The following is a 25,782-nucleotide window of genomic DNA, read 5'->3' as shown; positions in this document are numbered from 1 at the left end:
CAATGTCCACATTCATGTAAGAAACAGATAGCAGCAACCTCTTATCATTGGTTGTCACAATCTGTACAAGGTTCTGTACAACACCGCTTACCTGCTGCATCACTCAAAGCAGAGGCACCGCCCCCACTACAGCTCGGGAAGTGCCCCGAGGACTGAAATGAGCAGGTGAGACAACCCCTTTAATCATGGGATAACCCCTTAAATTCTACAAGCTCCACGCCATGTAGACTACCAGATATAGGTGAATTTCCAGAAAATAAAATAAAAAGATGATCCAAGGGGACACTAATCTTCCAAAAGACATCAATTCTGTGGACCCAGGAGAACATTTAAAAATAGCATCTAACTGATAAAACTCTGACAGAAGCTTTTTAATGAAACTGTAATGAGTATGGGCTCCTAGGGAGCTGAAGTCATCCATCAGGGGTGCACCATGGACCCTTCATGCTCATACAGGACATTTACCAAATTATTTATAACTACGGGCGACCCCCGAACACAATCCGAAAAAGGATGCTTCAAAGACCAGGCAAATTTTTTCAGTGCTTCTGAAAGGCACAAAGATGGAATATTTCAGATGTACAAATACAATGTGATACGGCAGGTCTCACAGGTAATGTAATGCTTTTAGAAAAGTGGGTTAGTGGAGCTCATGCTATTAAGCAGCGGGCGCTGTACTGACTGCGAGGAGTATTACATATTCATTACAACCATCCACACCTGTTAGGCCAAGTGATCATGTCTACTGCTAGTACGGGATGCAACTAGTCCTATGCAATCAGCTCTGCCTGCCATTAACTTCCACTGTAAAAACACAACTTTATGCTGCTTTTTGGCCAGACAGTATTGCCACCACATCCACTTGCATCCTCTTGTAGCAGCATACGTTTTTTGTGTCTTATGGGAAAAATGTGGTGTGAACCTTGCTGTGTCTCATTTTATTAAAGGGAATCTGTCAGTCCAGTAGTACACGAGTAGTACTGCCAATATGCAGTCCAAATCACTTTTTTCTTTTTTCCTATTGGCAGGAAAACTTGACTGTTCGAAAAAAAAAATATATATAGTGATCCGGACTCCTTATCTGCAGTACTACTCATGTATTAGTATAGATGAAAGTCCAAAATCGAGGTGACAGATTGCTTTGGATTATACAAGCAGGGCCAGATTTCCCTACAGGCACAGTATATGTGCATCTACTGGGGAGACGGACGGTATATTGTCATATCTGACCAAAGTGTACTCAGAAGTAAATTGTGGGTATGTGTGTGTTCGGATGCATTCACACAACCGTATTTTGGGTCAACGTTCAATCCGCATTTTCTGTATATCACACGCTGTGACCCATTCATTTGAAAGGGCTGACAAAATATGTCATCTGTGAGCTGTCCGCATGAGATATTATAGTCCGTTCTACGGACAAGAATAGGTATTTTTTTCAATGGGGCCAGCGAAAAGTGCGGGATGCACACGGACCACATCAGTATTTGGAGGATCCGGCATTTGCAGACTGTAATTGCACCCTTTCGCAGACTTACAATGCTGCAGGGATGAGAAGGGAAAGGCTGCAGAGGATGCCAGATAAATCTTAAAGCCATACATGCACTACTTGATGGTCGGAACCTAAGATGCCAGACAAGCTGTGCCTCCAGGCTCCAAATATGTAAATCTGTTACTGTGCATAACAATAATTAAAAATGTGGGTACAGACGTAAGCGAGGGAAGAGGTTCTTATTGATGAAAAATGCAGATTAGCATGAACTCCCATGACTATGCACAGAGGATAAGCCACAGATCGTTGCAAATGGAGAACTGTCCCCCAGTACCGTGCACCATACCACTACTTTCATGGCATCACATTCACACATAACCTTCTCAGTGTTAGGGGAGTATCACATGGTGCCTAGCCTTGTGCCAACCGTATAATTATATGTAATCTATTAAACAGGACGACTGCATTTGAATTTTGCACAGTAACGCGCTCACCTGGCTAGGGGTCCCTTTGTTCAGCTGCAGAGACGGCGCAGCCTCCCCCAATAGAGTCTTTAACGGTTTTACTTCTGGTGTACTACTGGTGCTACTCGCAGAGGACCCAGATATCGAGGCATGAACAGAGGCCACCACCCGGGCTTGTTCTGGAGGAACATACCTGAGGAGAAGCGGAAGAGACGAAAAATAATGAAGGCAGCATGAGGGAGCGAGGAAAACAAGTACAGCCTACATGTGGTGACTAAATGGCCATAAAATCCGTCATCTCCAAGAGCAACAGTATGTACAAACCTACTTTCACTTTCCGCTATTGAGATTGGTCATAGGATCTCAATACCGGAGGAAAACGCTTCCGTTTTGTCCCCATTCATTGTCAACAGAGTTACCAGAATGCATTCCGTTCCATTTCACTGCACTCCCATGACGCACACAAAAGCAATGCAAGCAGCGTTTTTGAATGCGTCCTCGCATGTGGAGCAAGACGGACCTGGCAGGACTCACACTGTAAGTCAATGGTGACGGATCTGTTTTCTCGGACACAAAAGAAAACGGATCACTTACAATGGTTTTAGTGACGTCATGGCCATTTTAGAGATAATACAACCTGATCTGTTCAGAACGGATGCAGCCGGTTGTATTATCATGACCGAAGCGTTTTTGCTGACCCATGACGGATCCAGCAATAACGCCAATGTGAAAGTAGCCTAAGGCTATGTTACCACACACAAGGTTTTGCTGCTCAGTTTCATTGAAATGAGGCTGAGCTGCAATACCTCACACAATCTGAAAACAATCATGGCACAGTCTTAGGTGCAAAGCAGCCACGTTTTTCTATCCCTGGACAACCCCTTTAACAACTAGAACCCCTGCCAAGCTACAGAATACAGGGACCAAGGTTACTTGGGCATATCACCTGCTGAGCAGTGCTCCCAGCCGCTTTTCAATCATGTGAGCAGGGCTGTGCTGAGGTTCTCTACAGAGCAGGTGGATGGGAACGCTGCTGTGCAGAGACATACTAGTGGAGAGGCCACACCACTAAACTAGGGCCATTGCTGGACAGAAAGTATCTGGTCATTTACTTTTGTCATACAAAAACCTTTCCATCAGAACAAAGTCAGGCTGCACTTACCATCGCTTCTTCTCATATTTCTCCTGTAGGAATTCTTTAACTTTTTGAGGATCTCTAAAGTCTGGGATAGCAGAAGACCTATCATCAAATAATCCTAGCCAGATCTGTTTGCACACCTAGAATCACAAAACAATAATGAATATTCAAAGCAAGAGGAAGGTAATTACAGCTCATAAGACTCGTTACTTTCATTTATTAAGATGCAGGAGACAAGGTGAAAAGTTCACGGTATAAAGAAGTACATTCAGTACAAGTCAACGTGGTTACAACTCCAACTGGGAAGGAATTATAGGGGGAAAAAATCTGGCAAAAACTCCTGACCCTCTCCACTCACTACACAGCTATTTGCCCTGTTACCTGAATTTTCTTTTTTTATAGAGGACAGAATTGGAGATTTATCTGGGCAGTGCTAAAGTCCGCCCATCAGAGCCGGTGACGTCACCTGGCTCACTGCTGGGCAGAAGCCTCCGCCCGGCAGTGCGTTATGGTAAATATAAGTCCCTTGCCCTGCGCGATCCTGCAAAGGTCAAGGGAGAGAATCGGAGCATCAACTGCTCTAATGCTCATGTCAGGGGGGCTGCTTGGGTGAAATTTTGGGTATGTCCGGGTTCAGTTCTGATCCCGGACAACCCCTTGAAAGTGGAGCAAAGCCAAAACACTTGCATGATGTCCTCCTTTTTAGCTGCAGATTACTTGGGATCCTCTTCTGCCATCCAACATGGTCGTCCCCCCTGTTCAGACTACCTGGTTCACTCTGTGCATCAGTAATCCAAGACACTTCCTGCTTGTCTAGCTCTGCTCTTGGATTGGCTAGCATTGCTCACATGAGCAGCGCTGGCCAATCCAAGGGCAGCAGGAAGTGTCTTAAGCTACCAAATGCACAGTATGCACCATGTAGTCTGAGAAGCGGACCAGCCGATTGTATGGCAGAAGACAAGTCACAGAATTAACGGATCTGCAGCTGAACTGACGAAAAGGAGAACACCATATAAGTGTTCCCTAAGTTCCCCAGTTAATGGAAAGTCACTTTAATAGATGATGGTGCCCTGTTCAGATTCCTTTCTTTTAGCCAGAGCAAAGGGCCACTACAAAGAGTGCCCCTCTTGCGCACTGTGCATTCCACGGGCCTAATATTTCCAAAGAATTCACCACTGGTCACTGCTTCAGGGCAATCAAGGACCTAGAAGTATGACTGTATCTGCCTTGGGATGATCCCAACGTGAGGGGGACCTTCTAATTAAAAGCAGTGAGCACAAGACAACCCATTTAAGCCAATACACAGTACTAATAATGATTTAAGGGCATTGCACCATATAAACATGTCTGTACAAGTAACGCGGATATATAACATCACATCCACACGGGAGGGATACTCTGCGGATCTGAGTGTGATAATTGTTGTATGGGCGTTTTTATACCAAGTTCGACACATAGGAGTGTAGGGGGAGTGGCGGGGGCCGAGCAAATGTACTAACTTTAGGGCAGAAAAAGTTGCAGGAAAACTATGCCAGCCAGGGGCTGGTGCAGATTTTATGGCAGGCGCACCGACTATCAAAGATGCCCGGTATTTATAATGAGGCGCACGACCAGTCAGAAATTAGGTGCATCTTCTGGCAGCAACGCCAGCGTAAAAGAAACTAAAAAGACTGTCAAAAAAAATGAGGGTCTCAATAAATGACCCCCACTTTCTACACAGAGAAAATCTATGAGTTATAAAGCATCAAACCCATAGCAAAGTTCTACTTATTATTAGAATAAGGAAATCTTCTTATGCAACAATTCCCCAATACACTAAAAATCAACCATGGCACTCATCCTCCACCCACTACAGACCCATTCATCTCATGTTATTCTGCATTCAGAAACCGCAATGTCAACGACAAGCCCACAGCCTTTTTTTTTTTTTAAATCAAGTAGTTTTTATTGAAAAATAAATACAGAGTGTTACAACAAACAATTCGTTGTTTTTTCTTTCTTAGGCTACTTTCACACTTGCGGCAGAGAGATCCGGCAAGCAGTTCCGTCGCCGGAACTGCCTGCCGGATCAGGCAAAATGTATGCTAACTGATGGCATTAGTAAGACTGATCAGGATCCTGATCAGTCTTAAAAATGCCTGATCAGTCGAAAAAATGCATTGAAATGCCGGATCCGTCTTTCCGGTGTCATCCGGCAAAAACGGATCCGGCATTTATTTTTTCACCTTTTTTTCAGTCTGCGCATGCGCATACCGGAAGGACGGATCCGGCATTCCGGTATTCTGAATGCCGGATCCGGCACTAATACATTCCTATGGGAAAAAATGCCTGATCCGGCATTCAGGCAAGTCTTCAGTTTTTTTAGCCGGAGATAAAACCGTAGCATGCTACGGTTTTCTCTTTTGCCTGATCAGTCAAAACGACTGAACTGAAGACATCCTGATGCAAACTGAACGGATTACTCTCCATTCAGAATGCATGGGGACATACCTGATCAGTTCTTTTCCGGTATAGAGCCCCTGTGACGGAACTCTATGCCGGAAAAGAACAACGCAAGTGTGAAAGTAGCCTTAGGCCACTTTCACACTTGCGTTGTCCGGATCCGGCGTGTACTCCACTTGCCGGAATTACACGCCGGATCCGGAAAAACGCAAGTGTACTGAAAGCATTTGAAGACGGAACCGTCTTCCAAATGCGTTCAGTGTTACTATGGCACCCAGGACGCTATTAAAGTCCTGGTTGCCATAGTAGGAGCGGGGAGCGGGGGAGCGGTATACTTACAGTCCGTGCGGCTCCCGGGGCGCTCCAGAGTGACGTCAGAGCGCCCCATGCGCATGGATGACGTGATCCATGTGATCACATGATCCATGCGCTTAGGGCGCCCTGACGTCACTCTGGAGCGCCCGGGGAGTCGCACAGACGGTAAGTATGCTGCTCCCCCGCTCCCCGCTACACTTTACCATGGCTGCCAGGACTTTAGCGTCCCGGCAGCCATGGTAACCACTCTGAAAAAGCTAAATGTCGGCTCCGGCAATGCGCCGAAATGACGTTTAGCTTAAGGCCGGATCCGGATCAATGCCTTTCAATGGGCATTAATTCCGGATCCGGCCTTGCGGCAAGTGTTCCGGATTTTTGGCCGGAGCAAAAAGCGCAGCATGCTGCGGTATTTTCTCCGGCCAAAAAACGTTCCGTTCCGGAACTGAAGACATCCTGATGCATCCTGAACGGATTTCTCTCCATTCAGAATGCATTAGGATAATCCTGATCAGGATTCTTCCGGCATAGAGCCCCGACGACGGAACTCTATGCCGGAAGACAACAACGCAGGTGTGAAAGAGCCCTTACTTTATCCACCATGTGGATTCAGAGTACAACAGTAACCGTACCAATAACGACACATAGTTTATCCAATAACAGTACATAATGTGCATACATGTTAAAACAAATATTTGAAACCAAGGATTATATATATCTAAATCCCCCCCAAATCCCTTCCCCCCCCCCCCACCTTGCCTAACGCCCCCCTCCCTTATAACTAGTCTTGATTTTGACGAGCTTATATAACCACATGAGTGTGAGATAACCAATCACTCCACAATTTATCAAACTTTTGCGGACATCCTCTCTTCACATACACCCCTTTCTCAAGTATCATGTCATTCACCTTCCGTTCAAACTCGCTCAGTGTAGGCGGACTTCCCTGGATCCACCTCATAGCAATCAGTTTCCTGGCCACATACAGCAACCTCCCCACAGCTACCTTAACCGATTCATTCCCTCCAATCTCAGACACGTATCCCAGTACACACACCTTTGGGTCCTTTTGGATTCTCAATGTCATTCTGCTATTAATCATATTTCTTACCTCCTCCCAATAATTACCAATTACTGGGCAAGACCACAGCATATGTAACAAATCCGCCCCCTCTTCCATACATTTTGGACACCTGTCATCAATTCTTACTCCAACCTTTTTTAGAAACACCGGTGTTTTGTACACTCTATGTATAATAAATAGCTGGGATAGTTTGCCCTGTTCGCTCAAGGACACCTTGGGGACCCCTTCCAATATATCTTCCCACTTGTCTTTAGACATAACCCCCACGTCAGCCTCCCATTTTTTCATTCTTGAGAGCGGAAACCCCTCCAGGAATTTTTCCAATAAAAGAGCATACATACTGCGATATCAGCCCTCTTTTTCCTCCTCCTGACGGGAGAACAAGCTTATGAACCACCTCCATTTGAGCTATCACACATCCTTTCCGCAGTGTGACCTCAAGGGCATGCCTCACCTGGAGATATTTATAAAACCACCCCCTAGGAATACTAAATTCCTGCTGCAGGTTTTGAAATGACTTACATATCTTGTCCTTGATTAAATGGCCAATTCTCGTCACTCCATAAGTTTCCCAATTTCTAAGTCCTGGTATGGCAAAAAATTCGGGCAACAGATGATTCTTTCCAATAGGGGAAAGTTCACTAATTCCACCTACACCTCTTAGCTGCTTCACCTTTGCCCAAACTTTTTTCATAAGCTCAATAAGGCTACTTTCACACTAGCGTTCGGAGCGGATCCGTCTGATGTTTCATCAGACGGATCCGCTCCGATAATGCAGACGTTTGCATCCGTTCAGAACGGATCCGTCTGCATTATTACTTAGAAAATTTTCTAAGTCTGAAAGTAGCCTGAGCGGATCCGTTCAGACTTTACATTGAAAGTCAATGGGGAACGGATCCGCTTGAAGATTGAGCCATATAGTGTCATCTTCAAGCGGATCCGTCCCCATTGACTACATTGTAAGTGTGGACGGATCCGCTCGCCTCCGCACGGCCAGGCGGACACCCGAACGCTGCAAGCAGCGTTCAGGTGTCCGCTCACTGAGCAGAGCGGAGGCTGAACGCTGGCAGACTGATGCATTCTCAGTGGATCCGCCTCCACTGAGAATGCATTGGGGCCAGACGGATGCGTTCGGGGCCACTTGTGAGCCCCTTCAAACGGTGCGCACGAGCAGACACCCGAACGCTAGTGTGAAAGTAGCCTAAGAGGGAGTTTTTCTCTCCCAGCATGCATTCCTGAGCCTTCCAGAATGCCCACGAGGTCACGACTGCCCAACCAGTGTTGCAATATCTGCCCTGTCATATCTGGAGCTTGTAGATCAATCCATCCCTTAAAGTGTTGACATTGGGAAGCCAGAAAGTAAATCCATGCATTAGGGACAGCCAGGCCCCCTTCCGACTTAGGATATTGCAATGTCTCCAGTTTAATCCTAGCCTGCCCATATTTCCAAGTGAGATCCCTAAATATAGAATGAATTTTCTTGAATCTATCCTGGGGAATCCATACGGGAGCATTATTCAGTACATACAGCAACTGGGGCATCATAACCATTTTTAAAAGGTTAACTCTACCTACCACCGAAAGAAAGAGTCTACACCATGACCTTACTTTAAGCCTGAAAGTAGCCAGCAATGGGGATAGATTAAGGTCTTCAAAATCCGATAGTCTCGGTGTTATATATAGTCCCAGATATTTAAATTTATCCACCCAAGGCACCATGCTATCTACTTGTCTGCCTGACAAGGCCTGCCCATCTATTGGCAGCAAAGAGGATTTTTGCCAATTTATCTTAAGTCCAGAGAAGCCACCAAATCTGTCAATCAATGCCATGGCCGCATCCAGGGACGCACCAGTATCGCCCATAAAAAGCAGAGTATCATCAGCGTACATAGCCACTTTATTGTGCAGCCCACCGTACCGCAAGCAGTTCTATTGCGAGAGCAAACAATAAGGGCGACAATGGGCATCCCTGTCTGGTGCCCCTGGCCAGAGCGAAACAATCTGACAACCCTCCATTAGCTCTGATTCTCGCCTTAGGACTAGAGTATAGGACCTTTACCCACTGAATAAACCGTGCTCCAAAACCCATAGTTTTCAAGACCCCCCACAAGTAACTCCACTCCACACTATCGAACGCCTTGGCGGCGTCAAGAGCAAGAAAGGCTCTGTCTCCACAGTTATCCGCCGGAATATTTAAGCTAGCATACAGCCTACGGAGATTAATAGCCGTCGATTTCCCAGGCATAAAACCCGTCTGGTCCGGGTGCACTATAGTCAGAATTACTTTGGACAGCCTGTTCGCCAACACCTTCGCCAGGAGCTTAACATCAGCTGTGAGAAGCGAAATTGGTCTGTAGGAATCCGGTATTTTAGGATCCTTCCCAGGTTTAGGTATAACCACAATTATAGCTTCCTGCATTGAATGTGGTAACGAACCTGCCTCCAATGAGTGCTCAAGCACCTTAAGTAATTCCGGGAGTAATATCCCTTGCAGCTTTTTATACACCTCCACTGGGAGGCCATCAGCTCCAGGCGCCTTACCATTCGCCATACCCCCAAGCGCAGCTTCCAGTTCCTCCAGTGAAATCGGCTCTTCCAGCCTTACTCTATCCTCCTCTGACAGCACCGATAACTGTGCCTCCACTAGGAAGTCATTAAGAGCCTCCTCAGAACTAGAACCAGTGGAAGCATACAAAGATACATAAAAACTTTTTAGAATATCTAATATTCCTTTCGTATCCTGGCTACTATTCCCTCTGCCATCTCTCAGTACCTGGGTACAAGAGGAGCCTCTCTGAGCCTGTGATACCACCAACAGATGACCCACCTTCTCACCTTCTTCAAAGGATCTCTGATGGTAAAAACTTCTCTTTCTCTCCGCAGCCTGCACTAAATGACACCTCAGCTGCTCCTGAGCAACCGCCAGCGCCTCGCTATTAATCAGGGTGGGGGATCTACCAAACTCTCTCTCCGCCTCAGCCACCAGTACATGCGCCTTAACATCTGCCTCCCTAGACCTAGATTTATGCTTATTAATTTCTTTCATCAAGACTCCCCTCAGAAATGCTTTCATGGCGTCCCAAACACCCGGTACCGAGGCCGTCCCTGTATTGATAGCAAAAAACTCCTTAATTTCAAGAGAGATCCCAGACAGATCACCCAGCACATTTAGCCAATGTGAGTTACACTTCCACAGCCTCGGTCCCTGTCTGAGCACCCCCAGGCACAAGTCTATCTGCACCAAAGAATGGTCAGACAGCGACCGAGGATGAGACAACCTCCCTAACCAGTGGCAGCATTATATCATTAACAAGGGCCAAATCAATACGCGATAACGAATGATGCGCGGCTGATCTGCATGAGAATTCACTCTTATCAGGGTTACGCAATCTCCATACATCATGCACACCTATTTCACCCATAATATTTTTAAGAGCCACACTCCCCGGTAAACCCCCTGCTCCTTCCACCCGACATCTATCTAGGGAGTCATTTAGCGTGCAATTAAAGTCCCCAACCAGTAGCCACGGCAGCCCAGGGAAGTCCGCCACAAAGTCCATAATCTCTCTTATCAATGGGGATGCAAATGGTGGGGGCACGTACACAGACACCAGCACCACCTGTATTCCGTCTACCTTACACACCACACACACATATCTACCATCCGCATCCACACATTACTGCATATGTTCATACCTAATGCTACTATGCACAATCATACTAACCCCTCTAGAGTGAGAAGAATGAGTTGAATGTAACGCATATGTCACCCAATTTTTACTCATCCAGTGTAGATTTTCACCAATCAGATGCGTTTCCTGAAGACAACATATAGCCGGCTGAAACCGCCCCAAGTATTGAAAAACACACTGTCTCTTTCGTGCATCTGCCATTCCTCTCACATTCCAGCTTAAAACTCTAATCACCTGTGACATGGTAGAACTTCAGACCATACTTGGATCTCACATCCCACTCCAACTTCCTCAGCTTATATTTCAAGACCATATCTCTTCCCCCCAACTCCCTACCCAACCTCCCGCCCCCCTCCCCCCCTTTCCCAATCAGATTCCTATAACTGGGGAACGTTTTCCCTATGATATCAATCTCACACATTAAAACTGGGCCCTCTGAGAGCAACTTACCCCCCAACATATAACAATCATGACAGAATATAACAACATCTCTCAGGTAGAGAATCCTCCCCACATCTGAGAAATCCATTTCACTCTCAGCAACCTACTCCCTCCACAGGATCTACCTCGTGGTAGCTTTACATAATACACTTCTTAACTGGTGCAACCTTTATAGCAACCTTAGAGTGCAAATGCAAATAAACATTGAACATAAGAAACTATATCTTAGCCTCCTTCAAGTGTTCAGGGCCCCACTTCTCAATTGTCGCTCGTGGACGTCCAGCCACTGCGTCGCCTCCTCCGGATCTTCAAAAAATCTGGTGGATCCCAATGCCACCACACGCAGCTTAGCAGGAAACAACATAGCATATTGTACTTGTAGAGCTCTCAGCCTTTTCTTTATGTCCATAAATCTGCTTCTCCTCCGCTGCACTTCATTGGAATAATCCGGAAATATGGACACTTTCACCCCGTTCAGGACCATCTCCTCATTGTCCCTTGATTGCCGCAGGATAGTGTCCCGGTCTTTAAAGTGCAGGATCTTCGCCAGTATAGGACGAGGTGGTCTGCCTGGCGGAAGCGGCCGCATGGGGACTCTGTGCGCCCGCTCCACCGCATACAGGGAAGATAGGCCTTTCTCATTAAAAAGCTGATGCAACCATTTCTCCACAAACTCTGTAGCGTTATCTCCCTCCGTCTTTTCTGGCATTCCCACAATCCGCAGGTTGTTCCTTCTGGACCTGTTCTCCAGATCGTCAGTTTTAGCATATAAAGCAGCTATGTCCTTAGCAGGTGTTTTTGCCGCCATTTGCAGAGGCCGAACATCATCTTCTATAGTAGACACCCTCTTCTCCAATTCAGAGGTGCGTTCAGATATCTTGTGAAGGTCGTGCCTAATTATAGACACATCTGACCTCAGGCTACCAACTTGTACAGAGAGCACCTTCAGGGTACTGTTACAGCTAGCCACAGCAGCCATAATATCTTTTAACGTGGGCTCTTCATTAGCCGCATCTTTGGGGCCTACCGTGCTTTTGGCTGGACGTGCAGGGGTCAATGGCGGCCACTCCGCCGCATCCAGGGTCTCCCCTTCCAGGGATCCGTCCTCTTGTTCAGAGGAATTATGCACTTCTGCCTCCTTCTCCTCTGCCCAGTCTCCCACACCGCTATCAGCGCGGGCAAACTTGCTTAACTTTGCGGCCGCACTCTGACTCAGTTTAGACTGGGAGGCCGGCCCTTCTTCCTCCTCGGCGCCATGCTGGCTCACCTCCGGCCTATCATATCGCGGCCCCTTGCTGGATTTTCGCGGCATGTCAGAGCTCTCAAGATCACCCCCGCACTCTCCGGTCTTTACTCACCCACCAGGTAAGAAAGATTAGTCGAAATAGACGTTGCTACCACACATATAATCAGGATGCCGGCAGGAGCTGTGAGCGGTGCGTCCTACTCCATGTGCGCTCAGGCCACGCCCAGCCCACAGCCTTTAGGGTCCATTCACGCGTTCGTAGTTCTGGGTCCGTATCCGTTCCGCAATTTTGTGGAACGGGTGGGGACACATTCATTTCAAAAGATAGAGCATGTCCTATTCTTGCCCCGGCGGTCAAGAATTGGCATTTCTATCATAGGGCCGGTCATGTGCGGTCCGCAAAATACTTATGGACATGTGAATGGACCCTTAGTCATAGGGTCCTGTAAGGATATAATACCCCACAATAGGGAATGCGATTCATACAATGCTTAGACTACTCTATACAGTATCATATACTGGGAAGCCGCTGCCTAGAAGTGCCCTCTGGCAGTAGCGGAGCTGGCAGGCGTCCCTATTTCTAGTTTCCAGCTCTTCAGCCTGGCCTTCTGGCTAGAAAACAATGGCTCGCACACAGAGATCAGCGGCTCAGGACTGGACGGCACTCACAAGGTAGATTTCCACAACCAGAAACAAGTGCCTCAGTGGCAGAAAGTACATGTGAGAACCGCACAAAGCTTACACATTAAACAGTCCGACGCCATGGCCAGCGCCGGATTATAGTAACTGCAAACAATCAAGGAGCATTTGGAAAAATAAATGCTGTTTTGGTTTGACATCGCTTAGCATGTATGACTGGTTTGTAATATTGTGCACAATGTCATACAAGAAAGAAAAAGCACTTAAAAACATTTTCATTTTTGTAATCTGCAGTCGTAAATACTCAATTTTATCGGTAGATAGAATAAAAAATTATATAATAAACATTTACCGGTAATAAATGTAGCATATAGCGTATATAGGCACTCTCTATACGTATATGGGTGTCGGCGTATACAACCTTGACCAAGGAACCGTAAGTAGCAGCACAAAATCCACGGCACTCCCGGGGATCAAGGGATAAAAGGCGGTGTAGTTTATTCAATGTTGGACTGAAACATTGTAGTACATGGGTGAATACACTACACCGCCTTTTATCCCTTGATCCCCGGGAGTGAATTCTGTGCTGCTACTTACGGTTCCTTGGTCAAGGTTGCATACGCTGACACCCATATACGTATAGAGAGTGCCTATATACGCTATATGCTTATATTTATCATATATATTATTTTTCATATATAGATAGCTGAGAGTAGTGGAAATGCTGCACTGTTCAATGCAGCCACATTTTATCAGTCTGATGACCTGAACCTACAGCATCATAAGGATTAACCCATGGTCAGCTAAGGTCTGCTGTTAGCTCGGGCCACCAGACACATGGCTAAGCCAGGACTTGGTGCCACAGATACACAGAGATATAGAGTCTGATGCACAGTAATATGCTGGAGACAAAGTTCAACTCTGTCTGCTTTCGGCTTTGTGGCCACACAGAACAGCGCAGTGTACCATGCTGTTCTGTCTGCCCCCAAAAAAGAGCAAGAAAGAAACAGGAAGAAAGAGATACGGAGTCCAGATATGAATCCTTCCGACCCCAGTGTATGTACCAGTCATGGTATACGTCTGAATACTGCTTTCTGGATATTCAACCATATATCCCCAGCGGGAAGGCTGTAACACAGTGAGAACCCGTTCTTAAGGTGCATTCACACGACTGTAATTTGCGGAACAAGTGCGGACTCATTCATTTCAACGGGGCCGCAAAAGATGCGGACAGCACACAGTGTTCCGTTCCGTCGCCGCGCAAAAAAGACAGAGCATGTCCTATTCTTGCGGACAAGCTTAGGCATTCTCTACATAGCGCTGGCCATGTGCGGTCCGCAAATTGCGGAATGCATATGGCCGGTATTCGTGTTTTGAGGATCTGCAATTTGCGGACCGTAAAACACTTACGGTTGTGTGAATGCACCCTAAAGTTGAGCAGTTCAGAAATGCTGGCTGACAACCACATTGTGAGACTTGCTGACTGTCACCCTGCTTTTCCAAGAACAGATAGGAGTAAAAACTGTCTAAGGGCTCATGCACACAAACTAATTTTCTTTCAGTGTGTGTCCCATTTATTTTTATTTTTTTGCGGACCGTATGCAGAAACATTAAAAAAAACGGAAGCTACTCCGTGTGCATTCCATTTCCGTATTTCCACCCCAAAAAAAATAGAACATGTCCTATTATTGCCCGCATTACGGGCAAGGATAGAACTCATCTATTAGGGGCCATCTGTTCCGTTCCGCAAAATACAGAATGCACACCGACGTCATCCGTATTTTTTGCATACCGCAAAATACATACGGTTGTGTGCATGAGCCCTAAGTAATACTTTGACCAAAAAAAATAAAAAAAATCAAGGATTTGTATTTCTTGATGACTGTCAGAGATGCTCTATAATATGGGTGCATAACCTTTACCGGTCAGAGGTCCTCAAAATCTATTGCTTCAAGAGCCTTAATTAAAAAAATATAAATAAATCTTGATATAGGACATTTACAGCAGGCCGCGGGTTCTGCACACCTGCGCTATAAGAACAGATATGGGGAACTGTATACTCGTACCCACAGAGTCTGCCGAGGTGGGATATTGGGACGTATATTCTATTATACTTCAGTAGGATTCCTGCATTTAGAAGAGTTCAGTCACAAAAGATCGCAGCTTCTTTCGGATGAATCTGAAGGTGTGAACGAAGTGGATGTCTTATAATGGGAGCACTGGACGGGTAATGTGGGGACACTTACGTCATTGCCGTGCTTCTGAAGGAATTCTATTTCTTGCTGTGTAAACGTGGTCATAGAGATTGACTTCACTCGGTGGGGTGGGTTCAAACCGCGCCTGCAGCAGATCAAAAGAAAGAGCCATTATAAACAGGAGAGAACACAAACACCTCAATTTTGCAGCAATTCCTAAGAGTGTATTGGACACCCCGACCAGGCAGGCGATTGTCGGGAGGAAGGCGTTCCTTCCCAGCAATCGCCCGCTCGCTACCAGAGGAGACCGCTGCTATTGCATGCAGCGAACTACTCCGCAGCATGGGGAGGAGCGATCACTATGCCATCGGTAGTCCCCATGCTGTAGTGGTTTTCCGGTGGCAGATCGTTTTAGACAGCACCATATGCCCCTGGCAAATCCTGATCTTTCAGCATAATTCTCAATATGATAAGGATATAGACTTTTATTAGGGGTTAAATGTGGAAGAAATAAAACAGGCAGTCTCTCCCAGGATTCAAACCTGGGATCTTTACATGCAAAACCAAATGCTTACCCCCAAGCTATAGTATTACTACATAGTGAAAGAGGTTTTTTCCTTGCTTATAAGCTAACACATATCACTGGTGTCTCTATAATCATACATTGCGCCTGTGAATAAAGCAGTAATATGTAGATGAGCTTTCTGAGCAGATCTCAGTGTGGTGAAGCTATAGTACATAGAGTATATGATATGTACAGGCTAGGACACAGCTCTGTCCTCAGCATTAGTGATGAGCGAATCAACTTCGGATCTCGATTCGCATAAAGCTTCATTAGAATACTGTATGGAGCGAGCTCTCCATACAGTAGAATGTATTGGCTCCAATGAGCCCAAGTTTTTTTTACTTCGCAAAGTCTCACGAGTCTTCGGGTAATAACTTCAGAAATAAATTTCTACTGTTAAAAACCTTTTGCCAAACTCTGATTCGGTTCCAAGGTACCACTTAGGACCAAAACTTTGGCTCATCTAAGCCGAAAAATTCGAATGCTGTATGGAGCGCTCGTTCCGTACAGTATTCTAACAAAGTTTTACGCGAATTGTCTTCGGATGTTTCATCTGAAGTCGATTCGCTCATCCCTACTCAGCACGTGTAGTCCGGTCAATCAAGGGGAGAGGGGAGAGTGTAGAGTACAGGGGGTGTTACACAGCAGTGCTCAAAGGATTCAGCTCCACCTCCTGGTGCTCCAATTGCTCATTTTCATAAGATAAAATGCAGATATCTCTGCAGCTGTTTAGCATACAGACAAAAGAAAGGTGTAGTTTTAATCAGCATGATGAGCCCTAGCAGTCAGTATGTCTGGTTTAATAGGGTTGATCCTGATGACAGAACCACTTTAAAAGGTACCTGATTACTCCACAAAGAGGCTCTGTCAGCTTGATGAGCCCTATTAAACCTCATACTGCCTAGTGGGGCTCACCTTCCTGATTAAAACTATACCTTTCTTTTGTCAGTATGTCAAATAGCTGCAGAGATATCTGCATTTTTATTTATGGGCAAATAATTGAACGTGGCTGAATAGTTTGAGGACTGTTCTGTAACACCCCCTGTGATCTAGGGTTGCACCGGTATCGATTAGATACTGGGATTTGCCTTTTACCAATACTAGGCTGTGCTACTGCGGAGCCTAATATCAGAGAACATGGCGGGCTCCATGTTCTTCTCAGCAGCACAGGGGAGAAGGAAGGGGGACCTCCCTCCCCCCTGTGCCGCTGTCACCAATGAGAAGAGAGAGGGGAGGAGGAGGGGCTGTGTCCACTGTGCCACCAATGAAGAGAAGTAACCCATTAATTCCAATACAGGAGGCGGCTGCCGGCAGCAGAATCACATAGACGCCACCCGACCTGTATGACAGGGCGCTGAGATCCGCAGCAATTAACGGGTTAGTTATCTTCATTGGTGGCGCAGTGCGCGCCCCCCCCAACCCCAGTATTAAAAACATTGTTGGCACAGTGCGCCCACCCACAAACACAGTATCAAAGTAATTGGTGGCAGTAGCCACAGGGTCCCCCCCCCCTCCTCTTCATTGGTGGCAGTGGCAGCTTCTGATCGGAGCCCCAGCAGTGTAATCCTGGCAGCCAAGACGCTACTGAAGGCCTGGCTGCCATGGTAACCTCCCTGATGCTGTGTGCACAGGGCAGCAGGGAGAGTGTGAGGTCCTATTCACCCTGATAGAGCTCTATTAGTGTGAATAGGACAAGGGATTAAAAGATCCCAGGTTCTAGCCCCTAAGGGGGCTAATGGTTATTAAATACTACATATAAAATATATAAACAATAAACATATTATTTATCGCCACATCCAAAAAGTCCAAACTATTAAAATATTTTAAAAAATATCTCCTATGCGGTGAACGCCGTAACAGAAGAAAAATATAATAAAAATCGTGTGATTCGCCATTTTTTAATAACCTTGTTCTCCCCAAAAATAGAATAGGACTGTTCGATTATGGGCCGGACATTCCATAAAATGTGGAAAGCACGTGGCTTTTTTGGAGTTTTATTTTTTTCGCATGGTATCGAGTATCGCAATACTTTTTATCGTATCGAAATAGAATCAAAATTTTGGTACCGTAACAACCCTACTGTGATCTGCACACTCCCGCCTCTCCTTGAATGACAGGGCTAGACATGCTGAGGGCAAAGCTGTGTCCTAGAATCTACATATCATATACATTATGTACTATAGCTTCACCACACTGAGAACTGCTCAGAAAGCTAATGTACATATATCTGCTTTATTCACAAGCCCAATATGTGATAATAATACCAGTAATGTGTGTTAGCTACTAAGTATAGAAAAAAAAAAAAAACTCTGTCTTCTCTATGTGGAAAGGCTACAGCTTAGTGATAATTGCTTAGATTTGTAGAGATCCTAAGTTCATGTCGAGGAGAGAGATACATGTTTTTGTTCTATTTATATTCGCTCTCATTTAACCTGTAATAAAAGGCTATGCTATAATAAATAATATATAAAATTATAATAATAACAATAAAAGGCCGTACTATATTGAGAATAATGTTTGTTTTTCTTAGAAACCTAAAACCTATTACTGTTTTCACACAAGCCCAATATCTTTTCTATGTTTAGAAGCTAACACATAGTACTAGTTTCAGTATAATCATACAGTTGTGTTCAAAATAATAGCAGTGTGTTTAAAAAGTGAATAAAAGCGAGTAGACTGTTCAAAAAAATAGCAGTGTTTGTATTCTTCTTTACAAACTCAAGCATTCACTATATAAATGAAGATTTTTCTTTCCTTTAGAATCACGTAACTAATATTTAGTTGTATAACCGCTGTTTCTGAGAACTGCTGTACATCTGTGTTGCATGGAGTCAACCAACTTCTGGCCCCTGTGAACAGGTATTCCAGCCCAGGATGATTGGACTACATTCCACAGTTCTTCTCTATTTCTTGGTTTTGCCTCAGAAACTGCATTTTTTGTGTCACCCCACAAGTTTTCTATTGGATTAAGATCCGGGGATTGGGCTGACCACTCCATAATGTCAATCTTGTTGGTCTGGAACCAAGATGTTGTACGTTTACTGGTGTGTTTGGGGTCGTTGTCTTGTTGGAACACCCATTTCAAGGGCATTTCCTCTTCAGCATAAGGCAGCATGACCTCTTCAAGTATTCTGATGTATTCAAACTGATCCATGATCGCTGGTATCTAATAAATAGGCCCAACACCGTAGTATGAGAAACATCCCCATATCATGATGCTTGCTCCACCATGCTTCACTGTCTTCACAGTGTACTGTGGCTTAAATTCAGTGTTTGGGGGTCATATGATAAACTGTCTCCGGCCACTAGACCCAAAAAGAACAATCTTACTTTCATCAGTCCACAAAATGTTGCGCCATTTCTCTTTAGGCCACTCAATATGCTTTTTGGCAAATTGTAACCTCTTCAGCACATGTCTTTTTTTCAACAGTTGGACTTTGCGGGGGCTTCTTGCAGATAGCTTGGCTTCACATAGGCGTCTTCTAATTGTAACAGTACTCACAGGTAACTTTAGACCCTCTGATCTTCCTGGAGCTGATTGTTGGCAGAGTCCTTGCCATTTTGGCTATTCTTCTATCCATTCGAATGGTAGTTTTTTGCTTTCTTCCACGTCTTTCAGGTTTTGGTTGCCATTTGCGATCATTTTAGCTGAGCAGCCTATTATGTTTTCGCCTCTCCAATCAACTTTTTAATCAAGGTACGCTGTTCTTCTGAACAATGTCTGGAACGACCCAATTTCCTCAGAATTTCAGAGAGAAATGCACTGTAACCAGCATGTACAACATTTGCTGCCTTCCTTCCTTAAAAAGGGCAATAATTGCCACCTGTTTTTCAAAGAATGAATGACCTCACTAATTGAACTCCACACTGCTATTATTTTGAACATGCCCCTTTCAATAAGTGACTGAATTACAGAGAATCAGCAGCATGCATGGCATGACTGTTGGGTCTGTTGGGTTGCTATTACTCACACCTGCTAGTAGATTATTTGCCATGTAGAAATATCATTTCTACCAAAAACAGTGATTGATCAGGTTAGTGATGTCTGACTGCTATTATTTTGAACACAACTGTACATTGTGCTTGTGAATAAAGCAGTAAAAAGTATATTAGCTTTCTGAGCAAGTCTCAGTTTTGGCAATGCTGTAGTATGTAATGTATATGTTATGTAGATATTAGGACACAGCTCTGCCCTCAGCATGTCTAGCCCTGTCAATCAAGGGGTGGTGGGAGTGTCCAGAGCACAGAGGGTGTTACACAGCAGTGCTCAAAGGATTCAGCTCCACCCACCGTAATAAAAACGCAGATATCTTGCAGGTGTTTAGCATACAGACCAAAGAAAGGTATTGTTTTAATCAACATCATGAACTCCACCAGGCAGTATGCCTGGTTTAATAGGGTTGATCCTGGTGACAGAGACATTTTAAAGGGGTTTTCAGATAAACAGTACCTATGAATCCACTGCCGAACTAATGACTGGCTGCAGTGGGAGGACCAGAAGAGCAGCGCAGGAGACACAGGTGATCCAACCAGTAAGTACTGCTTATTTTGATATTTTATGCCGGTCCCTGCCTGTGCCTCAGTTTTACCTAATCTAGGACAACCCCTTTAAGGACAGAAAACAGGAATACATAAACTCTTCATTGCAAAGGCATTGCTTTGTATTAAGGCAATTAGCAGAAAAATCTGATTTTCATACAACTTGCCATGTAGCCTGGTCAAATGCCAAGGAAAGTAATTAAACGAGACAGAAGAGTCGTGCAGTAACCAGATACGGTGCCTGTATCTAGAACATAATACCCATGAAACATTCTGTAGCATGGGTAATACAGTAAGACAAGCCAAATACAGGTACCAGCTCACATACACCCTGGCAGATAGGATATCCGTGTAGAGTTACGGGTACGTGTGCATAAAGCACGCGGTTCAGCTGGTGAGCCGGGGCAGCAGATGCTATGGCAGAGTGAACAAACCCCAGGACTGCTGGCACACTTACCACATACAGAACATATAGTGACACTATATGACGCTATGCCTGATTTATCCAATTTATCCAGTGAAATGGTGACTAAGGCTATTTTCACACTCGCGTTTTGGGCGGATTCCTCAAGGATCTGCAAAAACGGACTAACAATAATACAACAGCATGCATCCGTCATGAACAGATCCATTTGTATTATCTGTAACATAGCCAAGACGGATCCGTCATGAACTCTGTTGAAAGTCAATGGGAGATGGATCAGTTTTCTATTGTGCCAGATTGTGTCAGAGAAAACTGATCCGTCCCCATTGACTTATATTGTGTGCCAGGACGGATCCGTTTGGCTCAGTTTCGTCAAGCGGACAGCCAAATGCTGCAGGCAGCAGAATGGTGACTGATCGGAGGCAAACTGATGCATTCTGAGCGGATCCTTTTCCATTCAGAATGCATTAGGGCAAAACTGATCCGTTTTGGACCGCTTGTGAAAGCCCTGAACGGATCTCGCAAACGGAAAGCCAAAACGCCAGTGTGAAAGTAGCCTTATACTGCCACATATGGGATAAGAAAATGATGATACTTTCCAATATAAAACTCTTCATCGGCTAGGGCTACAAAAAAGTGAGAAAAACAGCAAAATAGTCCATTTTTTTCACTGATGCCTTTCTGAGAAACGGCCATTAAAACTGGTCCCCTTCTATGGTTGGAGGCCGGCACTTGGATCTGAATACTTTTGTAATTGCATAAAAATTTAAAATGTATTATAGCCACTGAGTTATTTAAGGAAATCTCTCTGTATAGCGCCACCTACTGTTTGCTCTTTTTAAAATTTCTTGGTCCTGCTCATTGACGCGGAAACACATGCTCAGTTCCATCTTTCAACTGCCACCAGCTGCAGCAGACAGGACATGCCCTCTGAGGAAGAACACTCCCCTTGAGCTGTCAACTTGATATAAATCTAGCAGAGCAATGAATGGGGAGCTCTCTGGATCCATGTGAGGTACAGGGCTGGTTCTAGCTTTGTTAGAAAGGTATTGTCAGGTACTATATGATGTCCGATTTCCATCCTCATATATTAGGTGCATCCTATTGCAGTCTACGCGTCTAAACTGAAATCTACGGAAGCTCAGAGATGCCATAGATTTTGGTCTTCATTTATGCCAGAAAACTTGCGTAAAAAAAAAAAAAGAAAAGATAAATGTGCTGGGCCGGCAGACTCTGCCCTCTCAACACCCCCATTTCAGAAAGTGGTGAGGACGGCGTACAAACATTTCTTGCAACTAAATTTAGTCGCAGTTGTGTTTAAAAAAACGGCAAACACACTGTCTGCAACTTTTTTCCAACAGAAAAAAGGTTTAGGCCTCTTGCACTCGAATGTATTTTTATTCCGTGTCCGTTCCGTTTTTTTTGCGGACCGTATACGGAACCATTCATTACAATAAGTCAGCAAAAAAAATACGGAAGGTACTCCGTGTGCATTCCATTTCTGTATTTCCATTCCGCAAAAAAATAGAACTTGTCCCATTACTGTCCGCATTACGGACAAGGATAGAACTGTTCCATTCCACAAAACACGGAATGCACACGGATGTCATCCGTATTTTTTGCGGATCAGTTTTTGCGTACCGTAAAATACATCCGGTCGTGTGCAAGAGGCCTTAGGGAGGTGATAAATCTCCCCCAATATTTTGGCCTACTCAGGACCTGCAACCACAACAATCGGCTCTCATATGTCTGCAGTGACCTCCGCGCATGTTCAACCATTGCACCATTTAAATTCCTCTGTGGTGATGAGGAACAGGAGGACGAAGGACTCCTTTTCTACTGCAACTATAGATTTATCACCTATCCAATGGAGGTATGAGAAATGTTCTTTGTGGAAATACCCCTGTAATGCTGGGTTTTACATCAAGAGTTTGTGTAGCACTTTTAACTGATTTTAACTACTGGGCTACAGCTGCAGTCTAAAACAGCAAATGGACTTAATGGAGTTAATGATTTCCATTAGCGTTTGAGAGCCAAAACGAGGTTAAAAACAAAATGATTTGACATTTGGACTATTTGGAAAGACACAGCCCTGTGGGTTTCCCCGCTAACAATGCATATCAGAACAAAAACCAAGCCACGAGGAGGAAAGAACTGCCTGTAGAGATGAGAGACAGGATTGTTTGGAGGCACAGATCTGGAGAAGGGTACAAATACATTTACTGCACTGGAAGTTCCCAATAGCACAGTGGTCTCCATAATTCTTAAATGGAAGAAGTTTCAGACAACCAGGACTCTTCGTAGAGCTGGCTGCCCCACCAAACTAAGAAATCATAGGAAAAGGGACCTAGTAAGAGGTGACCAAAAACCTTTTTAACCATTACTGCCTTCAATCTGACTTCATGGCAAAGTGGCCAGAAAGAAGCCTCTCCTGAGCCTGCCTGGAGTTTGCAAAAGAGCGCCTATAGGACTCTCAAACTGAGAAACAGGACTCTCTGGTCTAATGAAACCAAGAGAAAACTTTTTGTCCTCAATTCTGAGTGTCATGTCTGGAGGAAACCAGGCACTGCTCATCACCTGCCCAATGCCATCCCTACAGTGAAGCATGGTGTTGGCAGTACCATGCTGTGGGGGTGTTCTTCAGCACTGGGACAGAGAGACTGGTTAGAGTGGAGGGAAAGCTGAATGGAGCAAAGTACAAAGATATTCTTAGAGGGGTATTCCAGTGGTTAAAGTTATCCCCTGACCCCCACTAATCAGAAGAACGGGGGCCCTGTATGCCCTGCAGCTCCCCTGAAAAGAATGGGACAGCCATTCCTTTCTATGGGGGTTACAGACACCGCCGAGTACAGTGTTCAGCTATCTCCGGAACTTGCATAGAAATGAATGGAGCGGCTGCACTCATGTAGGATTGGCAGCTCCGTTCTTTTCAGGGGAGCTGCAGGGGGTACGGGCCCCATTCTCGTGACATGGGTCCTGTGGATAGGGGATAACTTTAGCCAACCAGAATACCCCTTTAATGAAAACCTAATTCAGAGTTCTCTGGAGCTCAGACTGGGCCAAAGGTTCACCTTCCAGGAAGACGATGACCCTAAGCATACAGCCAACATAAAACAAGAGTGGCTTATGGACAACTCTGTGAATGTCCTTGAGTGGCCCAGCCTGCGCCCTGACTCAAACCCAATCGAACATCTCTGGAGAGACCTGAAAATAGCTGTTTACCGACGGTCCACATCCAACCTGACAGAGCTTGAGAGCATCTGCAGAGAACAATGGTAGAAAATCCCCAAATCCAGGTGTGCAAACCTTGTGGCATCATAGCCTAGAAGACTGGAGGCTGTAATCACTGCCAAAGGTGCTTCAACTAAGTCCTGAGTAAAGAGTCTGATTACTTATGTCAATGCAAGATTTTAGTTTTTCCTTTTCATTAACTAAGAAAGATTTCTATCATTTTTCTTTCACTTTTTATTATAGGGTAAAACATTATTATTATTTTTTTTTAGCACAAGGCTGCAACATAGCAAAATGTGAAAAAAGTGAAAGGGTCTGAAGACTTTCTGAATGCATAAAATATATATAATCAAAATGACTTTTCAGCAGTAGGAGCACTTCAATAACCCATCACAGATTCCAAGGGTTTTTCTACAGATCTGTCAGTTTGCCATTTACAGACTTCGGAGACAGCCGCCCTATTACATCCTGCGTCTGGGTTTACAGGGAGCCCTCCAGCCGTTTGTTAGGCCAGTTCCCGGCCCACCAGTCCAAGAGAAGATCTACAGTCAGAACTAGAGGGAATTCAATGACTACACAACCTGCCTCGTCTTAATGGGAGCGCTAACCTTCAGATTTCATACTACAGTTCAGGAGAGCTTCTGGCTGGTCTCCAGTTCTGACAACCCCTTGAACCATCTTTTAATAGGACTCTGTAAATGTTTGCACTAGTCGTCTAATTTACATCTAGTGGTCCTTTCCCAGCCTGGAGATCATGTGTAATCACACAAGGAATATGTCCCGTCAGGATTGAAAGCCCTCTCCACAAGATTTGGCAGGGGTTTCAGAGAACAGCGAGTGACTGCTTGTCTAATGTTCACAGGTTTTGTCAGGGTTATCGAAAACTTGGCAACAGATGTGATGAAGACAAACGTCTATTCACACACAACAACTATTTATACTTTCATGTACCCAGCAGGAAGATTTTCTTAAGATTTAAGCTAAATGACAGCATTAATGGGGTTTCAGGCACAATAGAAAAAAAAAGCTTTGGTATGGCTTGCAAATGGTAAAAAATATAGGCGCTTATAATCACCTCACTGATTCCCCATCTCTGCTGTTCCACCGGGCTCGAGTCCCTGCTGTGATCCACTTCCGGCTGCCGTCTCAACAAACCATGAAACAGATTCAATAGCTGCACAGCCAATCACTGGCTGCAGCGCTGACCCACCTCCGCCAGTGATTGGCTTAGCGGAAGTCCCAGCTGTTGCCTGAAGTGCTGAGAACAGGAGCACAGCAGGGACCCGGACACCATGAAAGAGGCAGCAGGGGGGGGAATCAGCGGGGTGTGTTTTTCAGGTCTGATTTACGTGACCATGCTTGGTCCAGGAAAGATGGTCCATATGTCAAATACATCTTCTCTGACCCGAACTGCCTGCATGGTAGGGAGTTATGATACAGTCAGTTCCTATCTGATAGTGGCTCTGTTGTACTGTACTCACGTTATGATACCAGTACAGTAGACCCACAATCAAATGGGAAATGACTAAGATAAATCACTATGATGTTCGGGTCAAAGAAGCCATGGTCGGTCCAGGAGATGGAGTTTTTTTTATTTATTAAGTCTGAACACCCCTTAAACACTATTCAAAAGCATCCTTAGGCTACGTTCACATCTGCAGCACTGCGATTCGGCCGTCAGCTTCGGCAGAAAATGCCAGGAATTGGCCAGAAACAAACCGCAGCGTGCAGCGGTTTCTGTCTCACCAATTCTCAGCATATTTGCTGGATTGCAGCGGGATCTCTGCTGGACCCTATTAGAGATAATAGGGCCAGTGGGCATTCCGGTTGCATCTGCTGGAATAGGCTACCAGGAATCCATGCTACAAGATGTGAAAGTTG

At 45.1% G+C, this 25,782-nt stretch overlaps 1 protein-coding gene across 6 annotated transcripts in view; it reads right to left on the bottom strand.

Moving 5' to 3' along the window:
* AGFG1 (ArfGAP with FG repeats 1) overlaps positions 1-25,782 on the bottom strand; it is a 99,078-nt gene that overhangs the window by 49,007 nt on the left and 24,289 nt on the right. For all 6 annotated transcript variants that reach the window (XM_040427819.1, XM_040427818.1, XM_040427821.1 and 3 more), the window contains exons 2-4: positions 15,194-15,287; positions 3,116-3,231; positions 1,984-2,146 (exon numbers count right to left, since the gene is read on the bottom strand). In XM_040427819.1, the coding sequence (XP_040283753.1) occupies positions 1,984-2,146; positions 3,116-3,231; positions 15,194-15,287 (373 nt within the window). The remainder of the gene's footprint in view (positions 1-1,983; positions 2,147-3,115; positions 3,232-15,193; positions 15,288-25,782) is intronic.

This window comes from Bufo bufo, chromosome 4 (assembly GCF_905171765.1).
Source record: "Bufo bufo chromosome 4, aBufBuf1.1, whole genome shotgun sequence".
NCBI classification, from domain to species: Eukaryota; Metazoa; Chordata; class Amphibia; order Anura; family Bufonidae; genus Bufo; species Bufo bufo.
The sequence above is the reverse complement of the archived record's forward strand: the minus strand, read 5'-3'. Positions and strand labels throughout refer to the sequence as shown.